The following is a 24,824-nucleotide window of genomic DNA, read 5'->3' as shown; positions in this document are numbered from 1 at the left end:
AGGGCATTCATGAAGTGCTTAGACAAGAATGTGAGGGCGGTGGCCCCACAACTAGGAAAATCCTTCTCCTGAATGGCATGTCTTGAAGAAGTGGTAAGGGAGGGAAGGTTCCAGGATTAGCACAGTGTTGACTTGCTTGGAGTCTATGAAAGAAAGGTATAGAAACTGGCAGCCCGTCCTTACGGGATGTGTACTGGGACTGAATTAACATGGGTCTAAGGTTGTGATCCCTTGGCCCTTCAAGTCTGGCTTGTCCATCAGCCACCAGAGAGATGTGGCTTGTGATGTCAAAAGGCACGTGGGTCCAGTTTCTGCCATAAAGCCACTTTAATAATTAACGATTAAGAATGGATCTGCCAACTGGATATATGTTCAGATCTGCTGGTTGGAGCCATCCCCTTCCCGGCAGAGCAACTGAATTTAGATGAGAAGGTTACTTGGTAAATACGGACTAAGAGCAGAGAAAGTAGGAAAGCTTAAGCAGTCTCTTCCTCCAGCATGGGAGTTGGGCGAGACACTCTGCTGAATTAAAGAGTTGCCAACTGGACCTTAGTAGTCATGTCAATATGGCTGCCATTTCCCTTGGACAGTACCAGGAGAGACGCTGGAATCATCCTGCTCTCATTTTCTTGCCTTATCTCCCATGAGAGCTCTTGCCTTTCCCAGGTCTTTACATTGATATGATTTCCCAACAAGTCAGCTTTCTCCTACTTGAAGAAAGTCTTTTTCTTTTTTTAAGTCAGTGACATTTGAGGTTGACAGCTGTTTGAGGTCATACTTAATCCTCTCTTGACCTTTGGGAGCTGGTCAGATCCCACTCAGTTCAAAGTAACCCTTTGGGGAGAGAACATTCCAGAGTACAACCTGTACCATGTCTAAGGAAGGCATTCTTAATTTTTATAGATTATGGATCCCTTGGGGAAGCTTATGGATCCCTTCCCAGAATAATGTATTTAAATTTAAAGTAAAATCAAGTAAAGTAAAATGCATAGGGTCACAAAAGAAACCAATTATGATGAAATAGTTATTAAGTAGTTACTAATTAAATAGCTATTAAAATTATTATTTTCTAAAGTTCACAGATCCCAGGTTGCAATCAGTCTATGGGCTTGTTTTCCTCAAGTCACTAGGGATGGCATTGCCTGATCCCCCACTCCCACCTTCCAGTTTAATTTTTATCTTAGTCCTTGGATTGATTTTTGAAGATATACATATATATTTACCAGCTCCAGCATCCTGTCTAAAATTGTATGAAATCATTTATTAAGAAATGAATTTCTACACTATTTGTGGATTGCTGGTTTAAAAAAAAGGCTTTTTTGGCCAAAGGCCCACCAGCAACCAAATCTGGTGGTAGTGGTTTGAAATAAAATCATATATGTCCGATTTAGAGCTTTTACCAGAATTAGATTTTACTTTCTATTTGGCCCTAAACAATTTGTCCAGCATACAAAGAAGAACACTGGTTAGATTGAAAAACTGATCTTTGAATATTCCAAACTGCCTTTTCTTCAGTGAACTTAAGGTATATTCATAGGAGAAGGCTTACTCTAGTTGAAACTATTCAACTAATGGCTAATGAATGCCCTCTGCTAGGAACTAAGGGGGCAATGGAGTTAACCGTGGAGGCTTCCTGGTAGATTCCCATGTTACAAAAGGAAAGAGCATGATAACATTTTATGAACTGAGCTCTTAAACACTGAATCCATACAGTGGCTGGAAGTGAGGGGTTAGCAAGACATCTCAATGGGAGAGTCCCTCAGACGTTCCAAGGTGTGGAATCTCTGAGCAAGCAGACAGACATCTTTATCGAATTCTGCAGAACAGCAAAGATGGTTGGGTTCAGCCGTCCAAGGGCTGTGCCTTGCTTAGGAAATGCTCACCCAGGGTCCCTGCCAAATGGAATTTCAGAAAGCGTTTTAAGGGCTGCCATCAGAGAGAGAACAAGTAGGCCCTGGCCTTGAGCCGGTATCAGACACTAGAGATGGAGATTCATTTACCTCATTCCAGCAGAGAGCACACCGACACTTTTCCCCCACCCCATTAAGTTCTTTAGCTGCCCGCTCTTTTACACACCCTGAAAGAGAAAAATTACTACCCCCTCCCAATTTTGGTCTTGTGGCAAGGTCCACGTTGATGATCAAAGGTATCAGGCTCCCTGCCAGGTAGAGATAAGAAAATGCCCTGTGCACAGTTTCCTAGAAATCCCAGAGCAGTCATAGAAAGTGTTTTTATAGTGTCTAGACGGCGGGCACTGTTCTTGCCTGGGTGCCAAAGGTTTCCGTAACAGCATTTGTTTGATTTCTTAGATGGAGTCCCTGGTCCCTTCTTTTCCTGAGTAGTTTTTGCCCCTCATCCTCTCTTCCCTAATTGTGTCAGGAAGGAGAGTGAGGGGTGAGTCCTCTTCCTCAGGAGATGCACTTGTATTTCCCTGATTCTGGAGTCGGGGCTCTGAAATGAGCCTTTTGAGTAAAGAATCCTCTCCAGTGAGAGAGCTGGATGGGAAGTGCGTTTGTGTGTGCACACTGAGAAAGCATGGAGTTGGTCCCCTTTCCTTCCTTCCCTGCCTCTCCCTCCACTTCACCTCCCCCCAACTCCGGGGATCAGAGAAGTGCCGTCAGAACCTTGTTGTTCTCAGGAGAATGGGCAGGTAGGTGCGTCAGCCCTTGCTCCAGTCCAGGAACAGCTGTGTCTGCAAATCCACCATCTCTGCTTGTTTGGCTTCCAGCAGTCTTCTAGCAGTCTTCTCTCACCTCCAGTGAGACCCAGGGCCCTTCCATCTCTGTTAATCCATGCTTTATTAGTACTAAAGGCATTCAGGACCAGTAATAACCATGGCCAGAGACCCAGAGAGAGACACAGACAAAACGTTTTGTTTTCTGTCATGTGAAACGTGTGTGTGTGTCTCTTTGGGGTTTCTGCACCCCATTCTCTGCTTGGGGGTCTTAGCGTGTGCGTGCGCTTCTTTCTGACCCTGCGCGTCATCATCCCTGTGTGTTCCTCTCCACGGCTTCTTCCTGTCTGTATCCCTGTCTCCCCTGAAGAGTGGATCTTGTCTGCTGTTCTCCACGCGGCTTCAGCAAAATGCATGGATGCGATGAAGTGTCCAGAAATGGGGAAGGCTTAGGCAGGGGCGCAGCTGGAAGAGGAGAAAAGATTTGGAAATCCTTCAGGAATTACCTGCTTACAACACCCTCCATGCATGCTAAGCTCAATCTACCTAGCCCCTTCCCTCTGTGATAACCATTGTTTTCTAGGTTTGTCCTACAGATCAAGAATTCTGCATCTCAGATGTACAATCAATCATTCCACGTATTTGAAAATCCTCGTTCAATTTTAGAAGCCTCCCCTGAACCCTGCACCCTTCTCCTAGCTGCCTTTTCCATTGGTCTTTGCTCAGGTTCAAGGAATCATGCTGCAATCATGAGAATCATGCTTCTCTTCCCTTTTCCTGTTCCCTTCTTTCCCTTCTCTTTTAGGATCCGTTGTGGGGTGGGGTGGGGGGATGCGCATTCGTACGTGCACCCTCATGTGTGTGTGTACCCACACTTAAATTCTTCTTTTATTCCTATGTAGAGCAAATCAATTTGGCAACAGTGCTTATTGGGCTCTACATTGACAGCTGGACAGGGTCTAGAAAATAAATCTTTAGCTGCATCTCCTCAAGTTCTAACTTGGCTCATCAATGAGAATTTTTTTTTTTAATAGAGAGAGGTAGGAAATTTAATTACTTTAACATTTTTCACCACTGAGTTTGTCTAATGTATAACCCAAATTGATATATGTAGGCTTTGAACAACATCCTTAAAATAAGCCGCCTTTTGAGAAAAATGGCATTTAACATTACTCATTGACAAAAGTAAAGATGCCTCTAACTAAAATTGTTGAAATGGGAATCTTAAAAATAAACACATTTCAACAGGAAGTTAAGTTCACTTCAACAGAAGTGAAATTAGCTATATTTGATTCAGAATCTGTGTGAAAAATCAGGTTGCTATCTTAACCATCAAACTTGGGAACTCCTCAAGTTAGCTGTAGAAGAGGCATCTGGCTAGAAAGGAAATAACAGATGGAAATCAGCTTTGCTGAGATTCCTGGAAAGTAAATGACTAAGCTGCATTCTGCAAAGGAGACTAAATTATGACTGGATGCTTAGTTTGTTTTTTAAGGCTTTTGGTAAGTTGATTTTTGGGGAGGAGTAAATAAATGTAGGCTGGTCTAGTCATATATTCTGACTATCAACACTGAAAAGTGTTGATATCCTACTAGTATCTAATTCTTAGTGAACTCTTATGCTCATCAATTCCATTCCTATATGGGTGGGTACATTCCATATGTAGATGGGGTTGGGGACAGTGATTGAAGAAAGGGCATGAATACGTGGATTCTTATTCCCCCCCAAATGAACATGGGCCTCTGAGTTCTCTTTCCTCTGAACTATGTGTTGAATTTTTCTGCAACACAATGAATCTGAAAGAACAGCCAGGTTCCATGAACTTAAGACACATGGAACCCATAATTTAACACATGGGCAAGAAACCAAGAATGCCAAGAAACCCCAAATGGGGTCACAAAGAGTCAGGAAGGACTTAAGCAACTCAACAATTACAAAAAAAAATTCTCAAAAGCATTAATCAAAAGAATCTATAATTTTAGCATTTACCAAAATTTAGGGAAAGATGGGGGGTGGTTGGCTAGTATTCCCATAGCCATTTTCTCAATTGTTGGCAGACTTACTGAATTGGCTTGGATTAGTCAGTGGGAAGTGGAATGGTCCTAACATCCATCCTCTTTGGAACAGAAAGTGAGACAACTCTAGAGAAAGGCACACTTCTCAAGAAAAGCATTCCTACAATACAAGCTAGTTTGTGTGTAAGAGCTATATTAATAAAAGGGTTTTAATGAAGTGCATCCAGTTAATTCCTTTTGTAATGTAGGATATGGCCGTCTGCTAAATTTTGTTTAAAAGTTGAAACTATCTAACAGGGACCTATATGGTGTGATTTAGCAAACCCAAGAGAAGCACATCTGTGTCTTTTACCTGGTCTGTGGAATTTTGCCTAGTCTCAAAAACATAATTACCCAAGTTTCTTAGCTAATTACCCATAAGCTTATCGTTGTCTTATTCTTTCTTTCTGACATAAGTGAACTGAAATAAAATGAGCCCATTAAGTGTGCTCCCTGAGTACTCCCCTTACATTCAGAGCTGACCCTCAGCTCAGTTGATCCAGTTATGGCCCCGTAAATTGGAAAATAAACAGAGAGAACCTTTTCCAGGAACAGAGCTGCTCTGAATTGCTCTTTGTGTAAATGTCATGCCTGCTGGGTCACACCGTGTCCTTCAGCCATGCAGGCTGGCAACAGAGTGACTGCCAGGAAGGGGCTGGGGAGCCCAGGATTTGTTTGGGATGGGAGGCTGAACAAATAAGTGGTAGAATGGAAGTGAGAAGCAGACCACGGAAACAAGACTAAAATGGGGCAGGGAGGGTGTCAGCTGGAGAAAGGGATTGGGGAGGGGGGGAAGAATAAGGAGTAGGGCAGCTTTTTCTAGACTTTCTCATTTATTTAGATATAAGCTCTTAACAGGAAGGGCCCAGAAATCTTCTGAAGCCTTTCTCCCTAACAGGGACGAGGACTGGGTTCAGTAGCATCAGAAGAGCAGGATCCCTGTTCCTTAGACCAGATATAAGTTGGCTGTGGCCAAAGGTGACGTTCCTTTGGTGAAATGCTTGCAGTGGTCTATGGTATGAGGCAGTGATGCTCCTAATGGTCACACCATGGACGCAGTGTGGCTTGTACAAGTGCAGCCTAGCATTTAATTTGCTAGTCTTTGGGAAAGCTGCCAGTTTTCCCAACTGTTAGATAATCTTACACGAGAGGGCTTATTGGCAGTTTTAAACTGGGCTGTTTATCATTCCTGATCACTCCTACACAAAGGAAGCTATAAAATTTATGAAACTCTTAAGGGTTGTTATGCAATTTACGTGCCGAGTTCAATGTAATTTACCTTGGGAATGGAGTAGGGGGTTAGAGGGAAATCTAGAAATAGTTCACTTATTTAACCTTTAACTCAGTAATTTTGCCTTCCTGAAGACTTTCTTTAAACTGTAGAACAGAGCATAGATGTTTTTAATCTATAAGTTACAGTGATATTGTAAACCCAGAAAGAAATGCTAACCCTATGGTATCTTAGGTGAAGGATTTGGCCATGTTGAGCATTAGTAGTGATCTCTGCTGTTCACATGGGGGAATTTAGGCTTGGCAGGTGTTTTCGGAATAAACTTTGGCTTCTGAGGTTCCTCTCTCACTGGCTCTAGAATCATTTTGCTTGTGTTCTCTAAGTTCTTACTGTGTGCAAGGCCCTTGGGCTAGAATTCAGATGTGTGGCAAGAACCGATTTTTTTTGAGAGGGGGTCTGTGTCTCTCAAATCCTTTCCCCTCTGGTGGCCCAGTCCTTGGCAGATGTGAATTCCATATTATCTTTTCCTCTTCCAGCAACAGGCTGAAACTGAGACCGTTCACCTGTTCATCCCGGCCATGGCTGTGGGAGCCATCATTGGCAAGATGGGCCAGCATATCAAGCAGCTCTCTCGTTTTGCAGGAGCTTCTATCAAGGTATTTATTTATTATAACTCTGATGCAATGTCCTTAGGAAAGTGTCCCCTCCATTTTGACAGCTTTATGCAGCCAATGATCTATCTGATCAGGACTGGCTTTCCAGGATTTTTGGACATCCTTGACTTTCCAAACTCTTGTAGTCCTGCTTTTTCTTCACTTCAAGCTGAAACTGACAAAGAGACCACATTAAGATTATTGAAAAGAAAAACTTCCTGAGAATTCCCTGAAGGTGGAAACCTTTGGGCCTTTAATCCAACAGATGGGATGAGCATCTTCCAGACACTGTCACGTGGGCAGGAATTCTTTTGCAGCTGAGGGCTGCCTCTAGGCTAGAGGGCTTCTGACTTTCAAAGAACAGAGTTGATCTTTTTTTCTAGAAACTGGCCCCACTTGTGCCTCTTGGCATCCGAGAACTGGGGTTCCATTGATCTGGTTCTCCCTAGAATTGTTCATTAGTGAAGAATGCAGAGCACGAGTTCACAGGAAGCAATGAACCAGACTGTTAAGAGCCAAATAATGGCATTTGTGCCCGGCATAAATTGCCTGTGGTACTGATGGGCGCTCTTTTGGGAGGTGACTTTCCAGAGCTAGAATTGGACACCTTTTCTCCCACTGAGTTAGGAAACAGTACTCTTCCCTTCCTTCCCATCTAGAGTGTCTATGTGGTCCCTTTCTCCTTTTGCCAGACTCACTACAATGTCGGACACACTTTTTTTCTTAATGGGAAGGTTTTCAATTCAGAATTGTTTCCTAAAATGGCACCACATGGTGTGGACAAATGCATAGGCTTGGGTTGGGCTTATTTCTGTAAACTATACAGGAAGCAGATCATTTAAACCTAGCTGAGCATCCAGAGGGGAATGTGTTGAAGGTACACATTCTTCATCTTTAAAATATTAGCACATGGCCCATGATGTACACTGTAAATTATTGAAATGCATGTTTTTATTTTTTAAGTCCCTGAATTACATAATACTGAAACAGCTCCCATGGTTAAATTCATGATCCATTTGGCTGTTGGGAGGTCAGTTGGTTGATTTATTGCTCTATGATTCTCTGAACCTAAATGTTTTGCCTGTGTATGTGTGCTCCTTAAGGAGTTCATTTTTATGTTGCAAGGAGAAATGGAGTCCCATTTGAAATGCAAAGTTTATGTTGCCTATTTTTTCCACCATTTAAATTTATATATGCATTAAAAAAAATGCTGAACTGAGGAAGTTTTTAAGATACTTTCAGTAGACTCAAGTAAATTATTTGTCTCCTTGGCACAAGGTGAGAGGGCTAGAGTCTTTTCCCTAGAGTCAATCCAACAAAGCTCCAGGGAAGGGAGGCCAAGGAAAAGATGATCTAAAAAGCAGATTTGTATAAGACAACATTAATCCAGTTTTTTAAATTGTTGTAAGCAATTGAGAACTGGCATTTACATGGTACTGTTGTAAGAGCTACATAGTATTTTACATGTATTATCTCATTTGAGTCTCACAAGAACTATGAGGAAAGTACTGTATTATTAGCCCCACTTTAGAGATGACAAAATTGAGGTTTATGTCCAAAGTCATACTATGAGACTTCTGAGCATCTGTCTACTACATCAAACTGTCTTTTGTACAATAGAAAAGAAAAACAGCCTTGTATTGAGTTTGTACTTTGCCAAATATGACTGATTCTTATGGGAGAGTTCTCTAAAACAGGAGCAGCCCTTTCTTCTTGAGATAGGCTCGATTTCATTTGGACCAGTTGACTTCCGAGGCTTCTTTCATTAAGCCTTTTGTGCCAAGCAGCCACTATATCTGTCCATATGATGTTCTATAAAATGAACTTGACTTAATAAGTGAGTCACTTTCCCTTGCTTGTAAGGAAGCAATTACTAAATCACCAAATCATAAGCATTATTTTCAGGGTATTGTGTTCATAGCATAGATGACAGAATAGTCTGCTTTTAAAACAAAAAAAGTGTTATTTCTTCCTTTAACTAGCTAATTCAGGCTCAAACTAAGTAAAGCTGTGCTAATGATGAGCATTATCCCAGAGGAGAATGGAATACTTTGGAAAATTTTGATTTATTTTGCTTCATCGCAAGTCTTCGAGGGGAGATTTGTTTGTTTAAACAGAGCTGAGCAATAGTTGGCCGCTGAGGCGTGCCGGTTCTCTGTGAGCGTTTGCAGGTATTACTGTATCCCTTCTGGATATCAGTAAAGTTTCTTTCTTAATATTTCCTCTTCCCCATTTGTCTCAACATCCACTTCATAGAATTGTAAAAATATCATGGGAATGGCTGTGCTACAGAAGCCAAACTCTGTGCTGATGAAATTTATGTGTTGTAGATTGCTCCCCCTGAGACTCCAGATGCCAAGGAGAGGATGGTGATCATCACTGGACCCCCCGAAGCCCAGTTTAAGGTATGATTTACCGATGGAATGGGCTTGATTAGATAATGTCAATGTTAAGAGAACATGTTAAATGCTCTTTCCCCAAAAATGTTGCAACTTTTTGCTTCCCTTTAAAATGAACTTTATAATATTAGGGATCCATTCTCCTAAGGCCATAGTATTTGATGGTATAAGTATAATTGGAATTATCCTCAAAATAACTCACTAGATACATTTCTATAAGTTCACGATTGAGAGGGAAAATCCTTTAACTTTCTTCAAGGCTGCTTTTATATTCCAGTTTAAAATTCCTTGCCTTCTAGAGATGGTATGTTTATCAGTCCATTTGGGCTGTTAGAAGTTAAGGGAATTCACCTGTGCCTCATTTTTCAGACTTCTTTCTGAGGAAATCCCTCATCTTTAAACAAATGGATTCATTTCCTTCTGCCCTTGCTGGCCCTAGATAAGCCTTTGATCTCCATTGGCCCTGGTCTGACATGTTGCCCTTCCCTTCTAGTTCTGTTGCATTTGCAATTAAATACCTTTTTGGCTAAAATATTGAGGATACTGGACTGCCTTTTGAGTGTAAGAGCTGTTTTGTGTACATTTGTGTAAAAGCTCTTACGTGTGTCTATAGAAGGTAAACATTTTGTCCCATAGTACTTGGGAAGGAAGGTGTGCCATCTTTTCTCATGTTAAGCCTGGTTACTCCTATGTCCAGACACTTTCAGAATGGAAAAAAGGGAAGAAATTGAAACAAAAGATTTTCTCTTTCCTGTAATCCTCTAACACAGAATTAGAATTGTGCTTGTCTTTGACAGCAGGGAGGGCAGAGGCAGCGCAGGCCCTCTGGTTGGCCTTGGCTGATCAGCTCCTAGTTGACTGGGCTTTTCATTATTCATGCCCATATAGGTTCACCTATACAGATGTCCTCCTGCTTTCTGTAGGATGTCCTGACTGTTCCCTATGGTTCATGCATTTAATTCTCAGTTGGAAATGGCTCAGTAGTAGCATGTGCTAATTTCATAGAAGATCTGATTGCCTGTTGAAGTCCTCCCCGAGCAGAAAATAGTTCTGACAGATGGCAATTTAGGTTCTTCCCGGTTCATGAAGAGTACCTCTGCATTAAGAGGCAGGCATTTTGGTGCCCATCCTGAAAAAAATGCACTGTGTGGGACGATGTGGGATTTCACCTTTTGGGCTGAAATGCAAAAAAATTAATTTTTCTTAAGTAATGATGAAGAATCATTCTTAATTTCCTGCCAAGTACCACGTAATGCCCTGGGTACTCTGTTATCTCAGTTACTTGGTTACTACTTGGTCAGATCAGGCATCTTGCCTTTGCCGACGTCTCTCAGGGAAGGGCTCTTCCAAAGTCAGAGGTGACACGGCAGGTTAACCCTCTGGAGTTACTGAGGCTGTCTTACAACTTACTGGCCCTGCCTGTATGTTCCCTCATCATCGTGGGGTTGGTGTTTGTATTTCTAGGCTCAAGGAAGGATCTATGGAAAGCTCAAGGAGGAGAACTTCTTTGGTCCCAAGGAAGAAGTGAAGCTTGAGGCCCACATTAAGGTGCCCTCCTACGCTGCGGGGAGAGTCATTGGCAAAGGGGGAAAAACGGTGAGTGTTTCAGTAAAAACTTTACAATCCTATGAAAGGGAGAGCATCAAACAGTTTCAGAGGACTGAATTATGTGGACAGGACCAAGGGCACAGTGTCCTAAAGGGACACCCTAAGGCTCAAACCAGAGCTGTCCCTATGAATTCCTAGTCCGTGTTGGCATAGGATGTTGGCCCTGTGCTAGGCCAAGGGGGGATGTCTGCTCCATTAATGTGTCTTTCACAATCGTTCTACCACGGACTTTAACACTGGTCAGGAACTTGATAAATGCTATTCCACTGGGCATAGGGATAAGAAAAGGATTGTCTTTGAGACACCTCTATTGGGAGCAACTGTAAGGGAGTGACACTTTTAAGTATTTTAATACCCCTTTAAATTATACATATTGCATTTAAATTGATAACTACACATCCTGGTAAAACCAGCTTACCTGAATTTGGAGGGAAGTTGCCTTTTTCCCTCCTTTTCTTGTTTGTAAGTAATAACAATGCTCTTTTGAAGTAATGATGCTCTTCTAATGTCTCAAAGATGTATGACTTTTACTGGGGTGGCTGCTTCATCCTCAAACACCGAGACCTAATAGGATTTAAAAGTTGATCTTTCAGAATTGAGATGGCCAAAAATCCATTGTCAGCAGTCATCCTGGTGTGAGCTCACTGAAACTCTGGTTGGTCTTGAGATAAACAATTACTGGACTCCACTTTAAGCCTACCCAGCTTTTTTTTCAAGCTGACTTTCAGGAACATGTGTGGTCAGTCGCTTCCACCTCATGATTAGGGATTAGGGGAAGCTATTCAAAATAGGATTGTAAGGTTCCTATGCCTAAAGCTCCCATCAAGGGAAAAGGCCATCCCCAATAATGTGCAACCTTGTTTGCAGGTGAACGAGCTGCAGAATCTGACCAGTGCTGAGGTGGTTGTTCCCCGTGATCAGATTCCCGATGAGAACGATGAGGTGATTGTGAAGATAACTGGCCATTTCTATGCGTGCCAGGTAAGTGCTAGATAAACATGCTCACAGGCAAGGCTGTTACCTTTCTAAAACCTCAGCATTAAGTGTTCTTCCTTCCTTCCTTCTTCCTCCTTCTCCTCCTTTTGCATGTGTCTCTGTGAGGCTGGTTAGCTAGGTTAGACTCTGGCTGAAAAAAGTGGCTGCACCCTGCAGACACCAGCCGTAGAAAGTGAGCTTCTGTCCTTGCGCTCCCACTGACCGCCCCTGTAAGACTTGTAGAACAAGAGAGTCGGAGGGGTGGCTGCAGAGCCTTTGCCGAGTTCTGACCCCGTGTTCTTCACAAGGCTTTGTCCTCTTACAGCTCGCCCAGAGAAAAATCCAAGAGATTCTGGCACAGGTTAAGAGGCAGCAGCAAATGCAGCAGCAGAAGAATGCCAATGCTGCCGCCGCAGCCGCTGCTGCGGCTGCTGCTGCTTCGGCCGCCGCTGCCACTGGTGGTGGTGGCGGTGCCTCCGCCTCCGTCCCCGGGCCAAGCGGCCAACCTCAGTCCAGGCGCAAGTAGAGAGGTTAAGGAAACGGGCCCATCTCAACAAAAGATGCCAAACCAAAGACGAGACTAAATATAATAGATGGGTGAGGAAACACCTATCCCTAAATCACAATTAGAAGTCCCACCTACCAAAAGCTTATTTGAAGACCAGGCAAATTTTGAATTCGTGTTTTAAAAAATTTCTATGTAATGTCCTCTCAAGTTTCCGGAACCTGGCTTTTAAAGAACCAACAAGAAAAGAAGAACTACATCTACAAGAACAAGAAAATTAAGAGTCATTTCCCTTGTGTTATATTCTTGAATTTGTTGTAAAGTGACTTGATGTTTATTGTCCTTGATATTCTCCTACCATTTTAGCAGTTGGTTAAATTAAGCTTTGTGTTCTCACCTTACCAACTTTAAACAGAGAGAAAGAAAGGCATTGCTCCTTATCCATTGCTCATGAAAATAAGCCGGTGGTATTATTGGTGGACTAGAATTATATCCAGTAAATTGTCAACAAGTATAATTAAACATTAGATGTATGTACCCCAAGCCAGTGGCATTTTTTAAAAATTTGGTTGCATTTTTTACTAAGGGAAATGTTGAGTGTGTTTGGCCAGGGCCTGGAAGAAGAATATGCATTTTACAAAACTACCTCAGGCGTAGAGAGCACTTAAAAAAAAAACAACAAAAAAACAAAAACAAAAAAAAAAAACAAAAAAAAACAAAAAAAAAAACAAAAAAAAAAATCTTTTCCTTTTTTTTTTCTTTTTTTTTTTTTTGGTCATCTGTACTTCTGATTTAAAAAAAAAAATAGTCCAAGAATTTTTTTTTTTTTTTTTTTTTTAAAAACAAAGCAGATTTAAAATCTGATCGGCCAACAGTGAGAAACAAGATGAGCTAATTGGGCAAAAAGCACATGGTGCTTTGAACTGGTGGTTGATAAAAATCAAATTGGAAAACAAAAACCTGGGCCTTCTAAGGCTTCTGCCACCAAAATTTGCCAAATTCAATCAACGTTCTAAGATTCTGAACAATGCCAACAGGAGAGCAGCAATGCCACTTATGTTTAATCTTTTAAAATGGGCTTTAAAGGAATTGGTCCTCTTCTGGGAAACAGAACCGAGAAGTGATGGCGAGATGCTGGGGGTTTGGGGGGGTCGAGCTGAACCAGCTTCAGGAGACTGGACTGTTTGTGCTCCTTTATTAGATGCATGAACCCTTTGTGCCTTTGACCATCACTGCCTAAAGAAACAATGCTTCGGTGCAGATCCATGCAGTCCGTGCGGACGTTCATTGTGTTCCAAGAGCGAGCTTCCTCTTTCGTTCTGTAGGCCATGTGATCTGTTGGGCCATTTCTGATGCTTGTCATGCTTTTAGATGATCACAGCTGTTATCACCACAACCAGGGAGGGCAAGGAAGATCAAAGATATGACCATATTTAAAGAAAAGGAAAGGCTACATATCCAGCCACTGTCACGGGCCACACTAAACCACCTTGAAAGTCTAAACATGAGCTAAACACGGAAAGAAAAAACAAAACAAAACCCAAAACACCTAAAATAAAGCCTCCTAGTCTGGCTTAAAGATAAAATACAGCAGGATTTATACACAGTCTGCAACCAACCAGTTGAAAATAAAATAGTCAAAAGACAGGGATGTAGGAAAGCAACTAAATTTCTCTCCAATTTCAAAATGTAATTTGAAAAAAAAAAAAAAATGATTGTGCTACTACGCATTCAAGTTTCTCCAATAAACTTCAATCTACCTCAGTTTGTGAAATGCGGCGGCAACAATTGGTGTGCATGGGTGTGTTTGTGCGCGAGTGTGTCCATGGGTGTGCGAGTGGGTGTGTGTATGTATGTGTGTGCATGGATGAATGGTCTACCCCGAGCCAGGCACTTTGCCTCCAAGCCCGGCATTTTGCCTCCAAACCCTCTTCCAGGATGTCTTTGTGTATGAAGGAACCAATCTCCAAGGGCCAGCTACAGAATTTGGTAATCTCCCTCTTAAAATCATGTGTTTCTGCATAGAATACACTTTCCCCCCATTCCTCCCCGCCAAAAAAATCCTCAGATAATCCTGAAAATGATGTTCTCCTCCATTTTCTTTTCTTAATCATTTTAAAATAAGACTTGGTAGTGGTAGCAAAGAAAGGAGCCTCTCCCTTTCTTTTCACAGTGGAATAGAACCTAGCATTTAAAACCACCTTCTCCTAAGGAACTGGAATTGCTTCCATTTGAACAGTCCCTGTGTAGAACCTGAGCTTTTAGTTGAGGCAAGTTTAAGCTCAGACTCCCAAGTGCCAGTGGCTTTGCATTTTTAACAGATACTTTATTTCTATTGCCAACTTAAGTACTATTGCTTTCCTTTTCATTTTTAGTCAATTATGATTAAATATACTCTTTTCAATTACAATTTGACTAATGGGAGCATCTGGGCCTAGGTACGAAATGAGCCTAACATTCCTTCCCCCATGCCCTAGAGTAAGATTCATTTTTGTCCCCCTGGTGCTCCTAGTGCAGCTCAAGGTACTTCTGAATGGACTAAGTCATCTTTAAGTTTAGTTTCCTTAGTATGTGGTTTTGACGTTTTTTCATATTCAGTCTTTTACACTAGTAGCTCTGAGGCCAGACACATTCGCTGTGTCCTGGGCAAAGCAAACTCTTAGTGGCAGGGTCAGCTCCAAGTCAGCTCCTCTTCTAGACGCCTCCAGGGTGTCTTCCTTCTGACCCAGCCCCACTCACTCCCACCATGGCTCATGGTGTGTGTGTAACTCTGGTGTGAAAGTTGACAGATCTGAATGCCAGCAGGGATTTTTTTTTTCTTTTCTTTTTTTTTTTTTAAATGTCAGAAATTACCTTTAAAATGCAAAGATTAGCACAGTTAGAGTTGTATAACACAACTCCAAAGCACAGGAGAAAAATTCCATTGCTGCTATTCTAACTGGTTGAGGGCTAAGGAAAGGCTGTTTTTGAGGCAGAGGAAACCAAAATCCCAGACCAATCTCTGCAGCTTGTGTCCACTAAATTCTGTTAACCAATCACTTCTGTTTAGGGAAGAAAGCCTTGTTACTCTAAGCAACGAGAGACCTCTGGCAGATCCTGCCAGGAGGGCTATAGGTGAGCAAGAAGCACCTGTCTGTCAGTTGGATCTAGCTTGTAAATATAGGTACCTTCCTCAAGACATACCATACTTATGTATTAGTCTTGGTAGATGGAAAAGGGAAGACTTTGGATAAAAATTTCCTTGCTATTACTTTACAGACTCAAGGAAACATTGAGCAGCTTTGAGATCAAGGATAGGGTTCTCAAAATCATCCTGGATATGGACTAATGTTAATGGGGCAGCCTTGAAAGGGACTTGAAAATAAACCAGTCTTCCTCCCATCTCATTCTGCTAATCCATGACTAGTTAAACTGCTTCCAGAAGCCAAGTATTATAACTGCTCTATAGGGTATAGTAAGAAATTTAATTAGTATCAAAGCAGAATTTCACATTTTATTTTAGGACATGCCCCAGTGATGAATGTTCTGTAAGCCTGAGTTGTACTTAAATTTGTTAAATAGGTCAATTCAAAGGGAGAAGGAAAACTCAAAGTAATAATTTGCAGGTTTCATGCCCATTTCATGTTAGCTAGAAGTCTTCTGAAGCTTATTCCACATTAAACTCTAACTTTTAGCTTGGATTATTGTTAGTCCCATCTTTCTATAGGGTATGGTTTTGTGGCTTTTTTTGTGGTTTAACTAACATCTGTCGGTTAACCAGTCACAAAACTGAGTATCACTGAACTTAAATTATTAATATGAAAAGGCGTTCAGAGGAAGTGAATAAACATAACAAGACTCTAAACTCCTATTAATAAGCATCTAGCTAAAACTATAGTACCTTGGGCAAACTATATATAATATAAAGAACCAGCCATCTATCAGTTAACAATTTTATTTCATGTTTTGTCCATGTCAAATCAACAGTCCATAAAGCTGAGCTGCCTATTTTTCACATGGAGGCTTTCTTCTTTCCCCACCAAAAAAAAAGAAAATTAAGACCCAATGTAGATGATCCCCATGTTGTCACTCCTTAAAGGGTTATTTCTGCACTATGTCACAAAAAACTGATGAGGGATCAGGAAAAATGTTGAAGTAAATTAGATAGATGCATAAATCACCTGTTTCCAAAGAAGTTTGAAAATACTCCTGACCAAAGGTAGTGCTCCTTGCTTAAGATATTGTGTCTACAAGAAAGAGCTGTCCCTAAAGTTTTGCCACTGCCCAGTTCCCAAAGCTTTCTATGGGTTCCACATTGAGTGCATGTAAGAGTGTGCTCAACATCAAAGGCTTCTGACAGGACTCAGAAGTTCAAATCTCCTAGCAGATTAATTTGTTACAAATCCAAACAGAATCTCATCATAACATTGCCCGATTCTAGTTGCTTCCAAGCTCTTACTTTATTCCCTCTTGACCTCTACTAGAGAACACGCCAAAGGCTCCTCTTCTGGTGGAAAGCCAAGGATGAAGTCTTCAGGCAATAACTCTGGTGCAATCTGAGCTAACTGATCATCAAAGGGGCCCAGAGTCCATAACTTTTCCAATTCATAGGTTTCTCGGGTCTCTGGAAGCATCAAATGAATCACCATACTGCCTGTCAGGGAGATAAGAGTTATGAAAAGTCAGATCCTCTCCTAGACTTGCAATTTTTCAACTAGGGATGGAGTCTGGGGACCCTCCCACACAGGACCACAGGGACCTTGATGGGTTGGCAAGAGTTTAGGCAGAGCCTTTAAGGCCTTCCCTGTGGAGAAGGCCAAAGACTGCCTTGGGCTAAGGGGGTTCTCATTGTCCAAGGAGACCCTGGAAGGCCCAGCTCGCCATGAGTATAGACCAGTCAGACTGTCCTCAAAGATGGTCACTTCCTCCAAGCAACCTTCCCCTAAAAGATGAATTTCTAGAATCTAAGCAAGGGATGTTCACAAAAAGCAATTTCCATTTTGTCATAATGAGATTTTTTCATCACTACGATGCACCCCCACCACTGTAGAACCAGCAAAAGTATTTTTCTAACCCTAAACTTGTCTGTTCTTTCAAAAAGGGAAAGGATTCAGAGAAAGAGTAGAGGTAGGAACTCTAAAGCTATCCTAACCAAGTCTGTACCCATTTTTTGGCAGACTACTTCAAGTACAACTAGAAATGACTAGTGCTAAACAAATGACCTGTATCCAAAGTGCTGTGTAGGTGTTGGCACAGGTTGGATATGTTTATACACAGACCAGCTCATTTTTGTAGCTAATGAGTGTTTCCTTTAACATAACACTGCAAAGCAAACAAGACGAGCAATCGTGCCTTTGTCTTCCTGAGAGTGAAGCAGAGAAGCTCAAAGATTTCACAAAGGACAGAATGGAGGCTTCTTGGCTTCAGGTTCAGTCCGTTCCACTGAGACAGACAAAACAGAATCCCTCCCTCTCAAACACAAGTCCCTGAAGGTTATTTCACTGTCAAAATTCTTCTGGTTCTCAGGACTCATTTAAATCACTAGTTAGCAAAACTAAATTTCCCCCCATAAAATACACATTCTCACTTGAGCAATACCTCTACTTACAGCTTAAATATATGTTTACATTAGAATTTATGTGCAACCAAAAGCAGTGGTTCCCTCTTACGTAGGTGCAGCAAAATCGTGATCTGAAAATTAGCAACACTGATCAGGGCAGAGCCATGGCCAAAACTTAGGGAAGCCAAGTTCTTAATTCCAGAAAATGAGGAAACCCTAACTACTAGAAGACACATTTAAAATATTCATGGAAGACAGTGCACACAGCCAGGGAGACAGAGACACACATGCACATCTATGCAAATAGATTAACTGGGGCACTGATGTGAAACGGGCACTTCTTACCCAGTGCAGCCAGGTCAACATGGTGGCTCATGTACCTTAGTCTCATCTTCCACTTTGTTACTAGACACGTGCGATCTCTTTGAAGGCTCCATTTTAGATGAACAACCAAAGAGATCCTGGCTAATTGTGTGCTAGAAGCTGGCAGGGCCCAAGCTGGCCCGCTCCTTGGTCTTTCTGCCCCGGAGGGGAGCAGCTAAGGGACACGCTGCAGAGAGCGAGGACTTCCTGTTAGGCTCTGACTGCCCGGCTGCTGCTCCCTCGTTTTGAGAGCTGCGCCCCCACTTTCGCCTCTCCGGGGCCTGTTTCCTCACTGAGAATGTTTGGGGGGAGCCTAGATCAGCCCTCTAGCACTCCCATGTTAAGTCTCCCTGCTGTCCCCCATGTCTGTCACTCACACCCCAGGCGCTGACCCAGACCACCCCCTTTTTCTGCTCCAGCAGAATCCAGGATTAAGCCTGGACTTCTCTGACCATTCTCTCCCCCCTTATTCGCCAAGCCCAAGCCCCTTCCAAGTTGAAGCCCTTCTCTCTGGGCCAGGAGCCTGCGATCCTCCCCGTTCTGGGGCCTTTCCCCGGTCTTCTGACACTGTAGCCCCCTCCCTCCCCTTCAGCCAACCTGCCTCACTGAGGCACCCCCCCCACAATGGCTCCCCCTTCTCGTACAGATGAGGAAACGGGCTGAGAGACGAAAGGCTTTGTTGAGGAACTAGTACGGAGCTCACTGAGGGGGGTGGGGGGACAGAGGCCAGGAGTCCCAGCTCTCCAGTTGGAGCTTGGGACGGACACTTCTCCATCCTCAGAATACACTTTATTGTGTCCTGCTCATTCCCTTCCCCTCCATCTCTGCTCATTAAAGAAAGAACCGTCACACGGGAAGACCCGGCTCGGGGCTGCTCCCACTGCTTATGTGAGGCGAGCCGGGGGCAGCGGTGTGCCCCCGGAGCGCTCCGTGTCTGCACCATCCCCATCCATCCCATCATGGGCCCCAGGGGCCAGCTGTGTCCATCCCATCCCCCCTTAGGCCGCATGCTCCCAGAGGCAGTGGATGTCTCCCTCATCTCTGGACTCCGCTCCCGAAGCCCACCACCTTGCATGTAGCAGGCTTCTAAGTGTTTGTGGAATGAGTGGATGAAGGGCCGAATGAACGGTGGCAAGCTCCCACCTCAGCATCTGTGTCAGACGTGGGGGGAGGGGAGGTCCGGACACCAGGCTTCCTGGTCGGTCACTCAGCAAATATTTGTTTTAACGGTTAAAACCAATGTCAGTCATCTTCCCTTGGTGACAGGCATGCTGCTCTCAAAGGCCTCCCCCGGCCCCCGAAGCCAGAATGAGAGAAGCTGCAGCAAGAGCTGAGAGACTTCTCTGATATATAAATATGTATCTATATGCATATATCGCCCCCGAAACAAATTCTCTCTGGAGGCGGCCCTGCCCCCAACTTACCAAAATCCACACACAGCCAATCGTCCGCGTCCTTCCCCTCGATCCGGACGTAAGGCTCCCTCCTGGATTTCAGGAACTTATGCTGGAACAAAAAGCCAGATGAGCCCAAGCCATTCTTCTTTACAAGGTCCTCTCGGCACAGACACCTGGGTTCTGGGTCAAAAAGGGGGCGCGTGCTTGGGAAAAGGGGACCTCTTTCACAAGGGAACTCGCTCTAACACCGCGGGGCAGGCCTTCCAAGGGGGGGCTGCCTTAGGGGTCGGGCCCCTCCCCCTTCGATCACAAAGCCCCCCTTACAGAGCTGGTCACCCCCATGTGAGGGAAGGGGCCAAATCTGCACCCCGACTTCGGATCCCCCTCATCCTAAACATTAGCACACGCTCCAAAGGCACTCTCAGCCCCCAAACCCCACAAGAACCAACACTAAGGGGCGGCTCTCGGCCAGAGAAAAGCCTCGGACACCAAGCCAGCTCCAGGGGAGACCCCAGGGCAGAGAAAAGGGCCGGGCCGGCACACGCCTCCCACCTTCGGGCCCCTCAGACCCCCCAGAAGATGGCTCTTGGCGGGGGCCATTCTCCAAAGTGACAGTCAGTGTGACAGCCCATTTCCCTTCCCCCACTCCCAACCTGGAATGTGGCAGAGACCCCCAAACCCTCATGTCCGGCTCAGAGGGGGAGATGCAGGGGCCTCGGACCAAGGCCAGAAAGCCCAAAGTCAAGCCCGGGGCTCCCGCCTCCCCACTCGGGGTGCGCCCCCCCCCAGCAGCCCCGAGGGCAGAGTGCACACCCCGGCTCCGGGCCCACCCTGCAGCTGCAGCCCCTAAAATCCCAGGCGCGGGGCAAGCCCCCAGGGGAAAGCTTCCTGGAGCAGGCCGAAGCTGAGCTGGGGCCGCGTTTCCTCCTGCACAGGCTCCCTCGCAGGGTAAGGGATAAGCTGGACAGTCTTGGAAATCTCTCCACTGGGGCATGGGTCAAAGGGCAGAGAGCATGGGGGAGGCGGCCCGCAGCTAGGAGACCCCACTCACCGTCTTCACGAGGTACTGGGCCAGAGCCTGCAAGTGCCGCGTGGACGTCCCGCTGGCCACCACGAAGTAGTCCGTGTACCTCAGCTCGGGGGACACGCGGATCACACAAATGTCTCTTGCGTTTTCTTGCCTCAAGAGGGACACCAGCAGGTTGATGTCAAACTCGGGTCCCCGGTGGCCTGGAATGCACAGTGTGTGTGACCGAGACCCCCCAGCGCGAAGGCGCTTCAGCCCCCTCAGGGAGCCGCTTCCCAGTCCCTGCACCGCCCGGGGGATGGGCCTTGTCCGGAGCCCCCTCTGTGTTAATAACGAGGCTCAGGGAAGCCGGGAGTCTCTCCCACGGGGACCCAGTCCGGGCCCTGCAGAACCCAGACCAGGCTCTCCCCCCCCTCCCCCCACCAGGCAGCAGAGGCCTCCAGCCCGAGCAGAACCAACACATCCCTCAAACACCCCCCCCGCCCCTCCCCCAAAGGCAGCCCGCAGTGCCAGACCCCTAACCCAGACCTGGATTGGGAGGGGGAGGGGACGGGAATCGAGAACCCTCAGGATCCCCAGGGGAGGACACGCAGACCAGGCTCAATGAGCTTTTCTGGGAGAAGGGGGGCACCCCTCAAACCTGAGGGGCCCAGGGGACCCCGGGGCACCTCCCGGCCTGGGCTGGCCCTTCTGTTCACTTAGACTAGGACCCCCCCCCCCCAGAGGCCCCAAGAGCCAGGAAGCCCCCACAAGCCGACAGTCACACGGGAACCTCGAGGGCTCAGCAGGCCCAGCCTGGGGGGGGGCAGACATGAGCCTCAAAGGCCCCGCCCCCCGCGGGGCAGGAACATGGAAGCCGGGCCCAGGGGCGCGCGGGCGGACACTCAGGGGGCGTCTGAACTCGCTCCTGTGACTTCTGGGACTCCAGGGAGACAAAGTAACCGGCCAGTGATGGATAACGGCACGTGGGCCCTCACGGAAAGGACAGGGCGCCAGAGCTCCCCGAGGCTGGAGACCCCCCCCAGTCATAGGCTTGTGCAGAGGGCGGGGCTCCTTCCGTCCCCTGGGCCTGGCCCCCAGCACACACAAGCCCTGCCGGGAGTGGGCCGGAATCTGCATACAGAAGGCGCCTACTGGGTGCCGGGCTCCCAGCTTCCGGATCCTCCCAACGACCCTGGGGGAGGCGTTAACATAAGCCCAGTTAGGTGGGCCCTCATCCGGGACTCCTAGGCCCCGGTCCGTCTGAGGCCTTCCCGGCAGCCTCTAAAACAAGCGGAGGCGGCCGGTGGTGGAGAACAGATCCTCAGGGGAGGCTGATGGGGGCCGCGGACATGACGCGCCCCCCGGGACTCAGTTTCCTCACTGGTAAAACGGGAGGAATGCCCGTAGTGCCAACTGCTCCAGTGACATACACCGAGTGCTTATTGAGCACCTACTGAATACCAGGCCCCGTGCCACGGGCACAAGCCCCCTCAGGAACATTCTCTGCCCCCGAGGTTGGGTCCCCTGTGGGCTCCCTCGTCCCTCCCCCAGTCCCTTCTCCCAGGCCCCCGGGGCTGCCGGCTCGTGTGGCTTTCTGTGAATGTCACTTCCCAAGAACTTGTAACCCTCGGTGGGACGGGATGCTCCCATTTTATGGATGAACAAACTGAGGCTGGTAGAGGCCGCCTAAGTCCAACACCGAGGCGGAGATCTCCTGCCCCCCCCACTCCCCGGGCCTCAGTTTCCCCGCTGGCAGACAGAGGGTCGAGGCCGCGACCGGAAAGGGCGGGCTCCACAGCGGAAGCGGCGGCCACGGGCGGCCCGGAGAGGGGGGGCCGGCGCACGAAGAGGCCTCGGCCCCGCCCCCCCTCGTACCTGCCGCGTCCCGCTCTTCTCGGGCGTCAGCCTCGTCCCGCTGCGCTCCGCTCTGGAGCCCGCGCGCCCCCGCCACAGAGGCAGGAGAGAACCCCCGGCCAAGCCGGCTGTGCGCCTGCGGTGCCCTGCGCCTCGTGCCGGCCCAGAGAACGCCCGCGCGGGGCCTCAGCAACGGCTGGAGACGCCCCCAGCAACGAGCCCCCAGTCCCAGGCCCGGACCCATCATTGCGCGTGCGCTCCCCGGCGAAATCTCACATGCGCTGCCTCGAGCAGCCGCCCCGCCTCTCTCTCGCGGGGCCGGAGTGCAGCGTTCTCATTGGCCTAGCGAGAGGACTCGGCGACTTGCGATTGGTTGCCGCAGAGACGTGACATCAGCGCCGAGACAACCGCAGTTCCGGCGGGAGTTCTGCGCTAGTGTGCGCGTGCCCGCGTGCTCGCGGCGTTGTTGGGGGCGCGCTTTGGGAGAGTGGGCGGAGGAAGGGATTGCGTCATCTGAGTCCTGGCGGGCCCTGGCGCTTTGGGGATCTAGGAGCTCTTTGCCCCGCTTCTGCGGGATGGGGGGGAGGGGAGGAAAGAGACGGGAGAAGCTGCTCAGGCATCATTACCAAACGCCTAATGGCCTCAAGCATTTATTGAGCACCTCCTGTATGCCAGAATCCTTGTTAGAGCTTGGAAAAAATAACTAGCATTTATAGGGCGCCTCCTGTATGCCAGGAAATCAGTGTACCAAGCACTTCCCAAGAGCCCCTGTTCCATTTGAACAGCCGAGGAAACTGAGGCGGGCTTCGGTGAAGGTGCCCGAGGCTGCTTTGCATCCGGGTCTCCCGGAGCTAAAAAAAATTCAATTCTTTTTTCTAAGTTAAAAGTGAGGGGGAAGTGACATGAAGGGAAAGCCTGAGAGACAATGCTTCTGGTAATGAGGCTTTGATCATATGAAACTCTTCCTCTGCCCAGACACTGACGTTGGACACTGCAGGCCCGAATGCACTCAATGAGGGTCTCTTTTTACTTTAATTAAAAATGAGCTCTAGGGGGCGCAGTGGATGGAGCACCGGCCCTGAAGTCAGGAGGATCCGAGTTCAAATTTGGTCTCAGACACAACACTTCCTGGCTGTGTGACCCTGGGCAAGTCACTTACCCCAGCCTCAGGGGAAAAAAAAAAAAAAAAGAGCTCTTCAGGCGGGTTAGGTTCTTCCCGGAATGAGGAGAATGTCTCATTTCAAGCTTGGAGTGAGGAGGTAAAGAGAGAAACAGCTCTCCTCATTATCAATCATCGGAAAAGGAAGCTTGTTTTTTTTTTTTTTTTTTTTTTCCAGAAAGGGATGCACTAGGAAAAAAGGAGGAAGGAGACCAGTCAGAGCTCACGTCCCGAGCGGGCGCGCGCAGAGGAGTCTGGGAGGGCACTACAGTGTCTGTCACTCAGGCGTCACCTAGGGCCTCCCAAAGCAGGGATGGATACAGGCTAGTGTAGAAATCATCCAACAGACAGACAGGGATGCGGAGGCCGGAGCTTGAGCAGTGAATAAAGCCTGGCGGTTCTGGTTAGAAAGAGGCTGGTCTTCGGAGCTCACCCTAACGCAAGCACGTGTTAGATAAAAGAAAGGATCACGGAAAACCAAGTGGAGCATTTCAGTTTTAAAAAGTGGCAGAATAATGCAACTAAAATTATGAGCTAAAAGTTGAAGGGGGAGGAGGGAGGAGTGAAGCTCAAATCTCTGCAGAGGGATGCAGAGGGAGCCGGACAGACGAGTTCAGATCCAGCCTCAGACACTTCACACTTCCTAGCTATGTGACCCTGGCCAAGTCACTTAACCCCAGCCTCAGGGGGGAAAAAAGCCAAGAAAGAAAAAGCAAACACAACTGAAATTTTGTAAATAAAATAAAAATCATTAAAATGAGAAAACTTAAAGAAAAAAAATAATAAATGCACTGAATCTGTTGTGCAAATGCACTGTGACAAGTGCTGGCGATTCAAAGACCAAAAAAAAATAAATAAAAGGAATCCTGCCCTCTCGAAGCTTACGTTTAACGAAGGAGGCAGCAGGGGCATCAGAAACATGGGATGGTGCCTGAACTTGTGCTTCACCGAGCAGACTAAGAGCCGGGGAGGACACTCTCAATGAAGGCCAACCACGGGTCAATCAATGTTTACTCAGCCCATTATGTGCCAGGGAGCTCCCACTCCCACGGAAGAGACAGTGTGCAAACAGCGAGGTGAGTCTGCCCGAGAGGTGAGGTCCTGGTCCTGCAGAGTCCGAGGAGAGGCCGGGCAGAACCTCTGGCTGCCTTACCGAGACTGCCAACCTAAGGAGAGTAAAGACAATAATATATTATATTATATTATATTATATTATATTATATTATATTATATTATATTATATTATATTATATTATATTATATTATATTATATTATATTATATTTATTATATTATATAGCAAGGGGGCTAAGAACAAGATGATGAGGAATCAGTCAATCAATCCACAAGCATTTATGTAGTACCTTCTGTCTACCAAGCACTGTGGAGGCAGGTGGAAGGAGGC

The 24,824-nt window shown here is 46.3% G+C and overlaps 2 protein-coding genes across 16 annotated transcripts in view; one reads left to right on the top strand and one right to left on the bottom strand.

Annotated features, from left to right (window-relative positions):
- IGF2BP3 (insulin like growth factor 2 mRNA binding protein 3) overlaps nucleotides 1-12,640 on the top strand; it is a 99,814-nt gene extending 87,174 nt beyond the window's left edge. For all 13 annotated transcript variants that reach the window (XM_074267757.1, XM_074267759.1, XM_074267758.1 and 10 more), the window contains 5 exons: nucleotides 6,496-6,615; nucleotides 8,943-9,017; nucleotides 10,476-10,607; nucleotides 11,487-11,600; nucleotides 11,920-12,640. In XM_074267757.1, coding sequence (XP_074123858.1) covers nucleotides 6,496-6,615; nucleotides 8,943-9,017; nucleotides 10,476-10,607; nucleotides 11,487-11,600; nucleotides 11,920-12,120 — 642 coding nt within the window. In that variant the 3' untranslated portion in view covers nucleotides 12,121-12,640. The remainder of the gene's footprint in view (nucleotides 1-6,495; nucleotides 6,616-8,942; nucleotides 9,018-10,475; nucleotides 10,608-11,486; nucleotides 11,601-11,919) is intronic.
- MALSU1 (mitochondrial assembly of ribosomal large subunit 1) lies at nucleotides 1,387-22,568 on the bottom strand. Of its 3 annotated transcripts, none has more exons than XR_012482293.1 (6): nucleotides 22,283-22,568; nucleotides 20,450-20,628; nucleotides 19,426-19,507; nucleotides 16,538-16,732; nucleotides 11,038-11,183; nucleotides 1,387-3,139 (listed from the first exon to the last, which is right to left on the bottom strand). XR_012482293.1 is itself a non-coding variant. In XM_074267760.1 (4 exons), the coding sequence occupies exons 1-4, from the start codon at nucleotides 22,506-22,508 to the stop codon at nucleotides 16,539-16,541; spliced, it is 681 nt and encodes a 226-aa protein (XP_074123861.1). In that variant the 5' UTR covers nucleotides 22,509-22,568; the 3' UTR covers nucleotides 16,018-16,538. The 3 variants fall into 3 exon arrangements, 1 of the variants encoding a protein (XP_074123861.1); XR_012482292.1 differs by lacking the exon at nucleotides 1,387-3,139 and adding an exon at nucleotides 9,764-10,188; XM_074267760.1 differs by lacking the exons at nucleotides 1,387-3,139; nucleotides 11,038-11,183 and having other exon boundaries at nucleotides 16,018-16,732.
- Nucleotides 22,569-24,824: the final 2,256 nt, after the last annotated feature.

The sequence above is a fragment of the Sminthopsis crassicaudata genome, chromosome 5 (genome assembly GCF_048593235.1).
Source record: "Sminthopsis crassicaudata isolate SCR6 chromosome 5, ASM4859323v1, whole genome shotgun sequence".
In the NCBI taxonomy this organism is placed as follows: Eukaryota; Metazoa; Chordata; class Mammalia; order Dasyuromorphia; family Dasyuridae; genus Sminthopsis; species Sminthopsis crassicaudata.
This window is presented reverse-complemented; position numbering and strand designations above follow the sequence as displayed.

Excerpts from the sequence above, each read along its gene's own strand:
- MALSU1 (XM_074267760.1), bottom strand. The coding sequence starts at position 22,508 with ATGATGGGTCCGGGCCTGGGACTGGGGGCTCGTTGCTGGGGGCGTCTC. Across the intron at positions 20,629-22,282 it reads AGAAGAGCGGGACGCGGCAG|GCCACCGGGGACCCGAGTTT; the intron begins GTACGAGGGGGG and ends TGTGCATTCCAG. Across the intron at positions 19,508-20,449 it reads CCCAGTACCTCGTGAAGACG|CATAAGTTCCTGAAATCCAG; the intron begins GTGAGTGGGGTC and ends TTTTTGTTCCAG.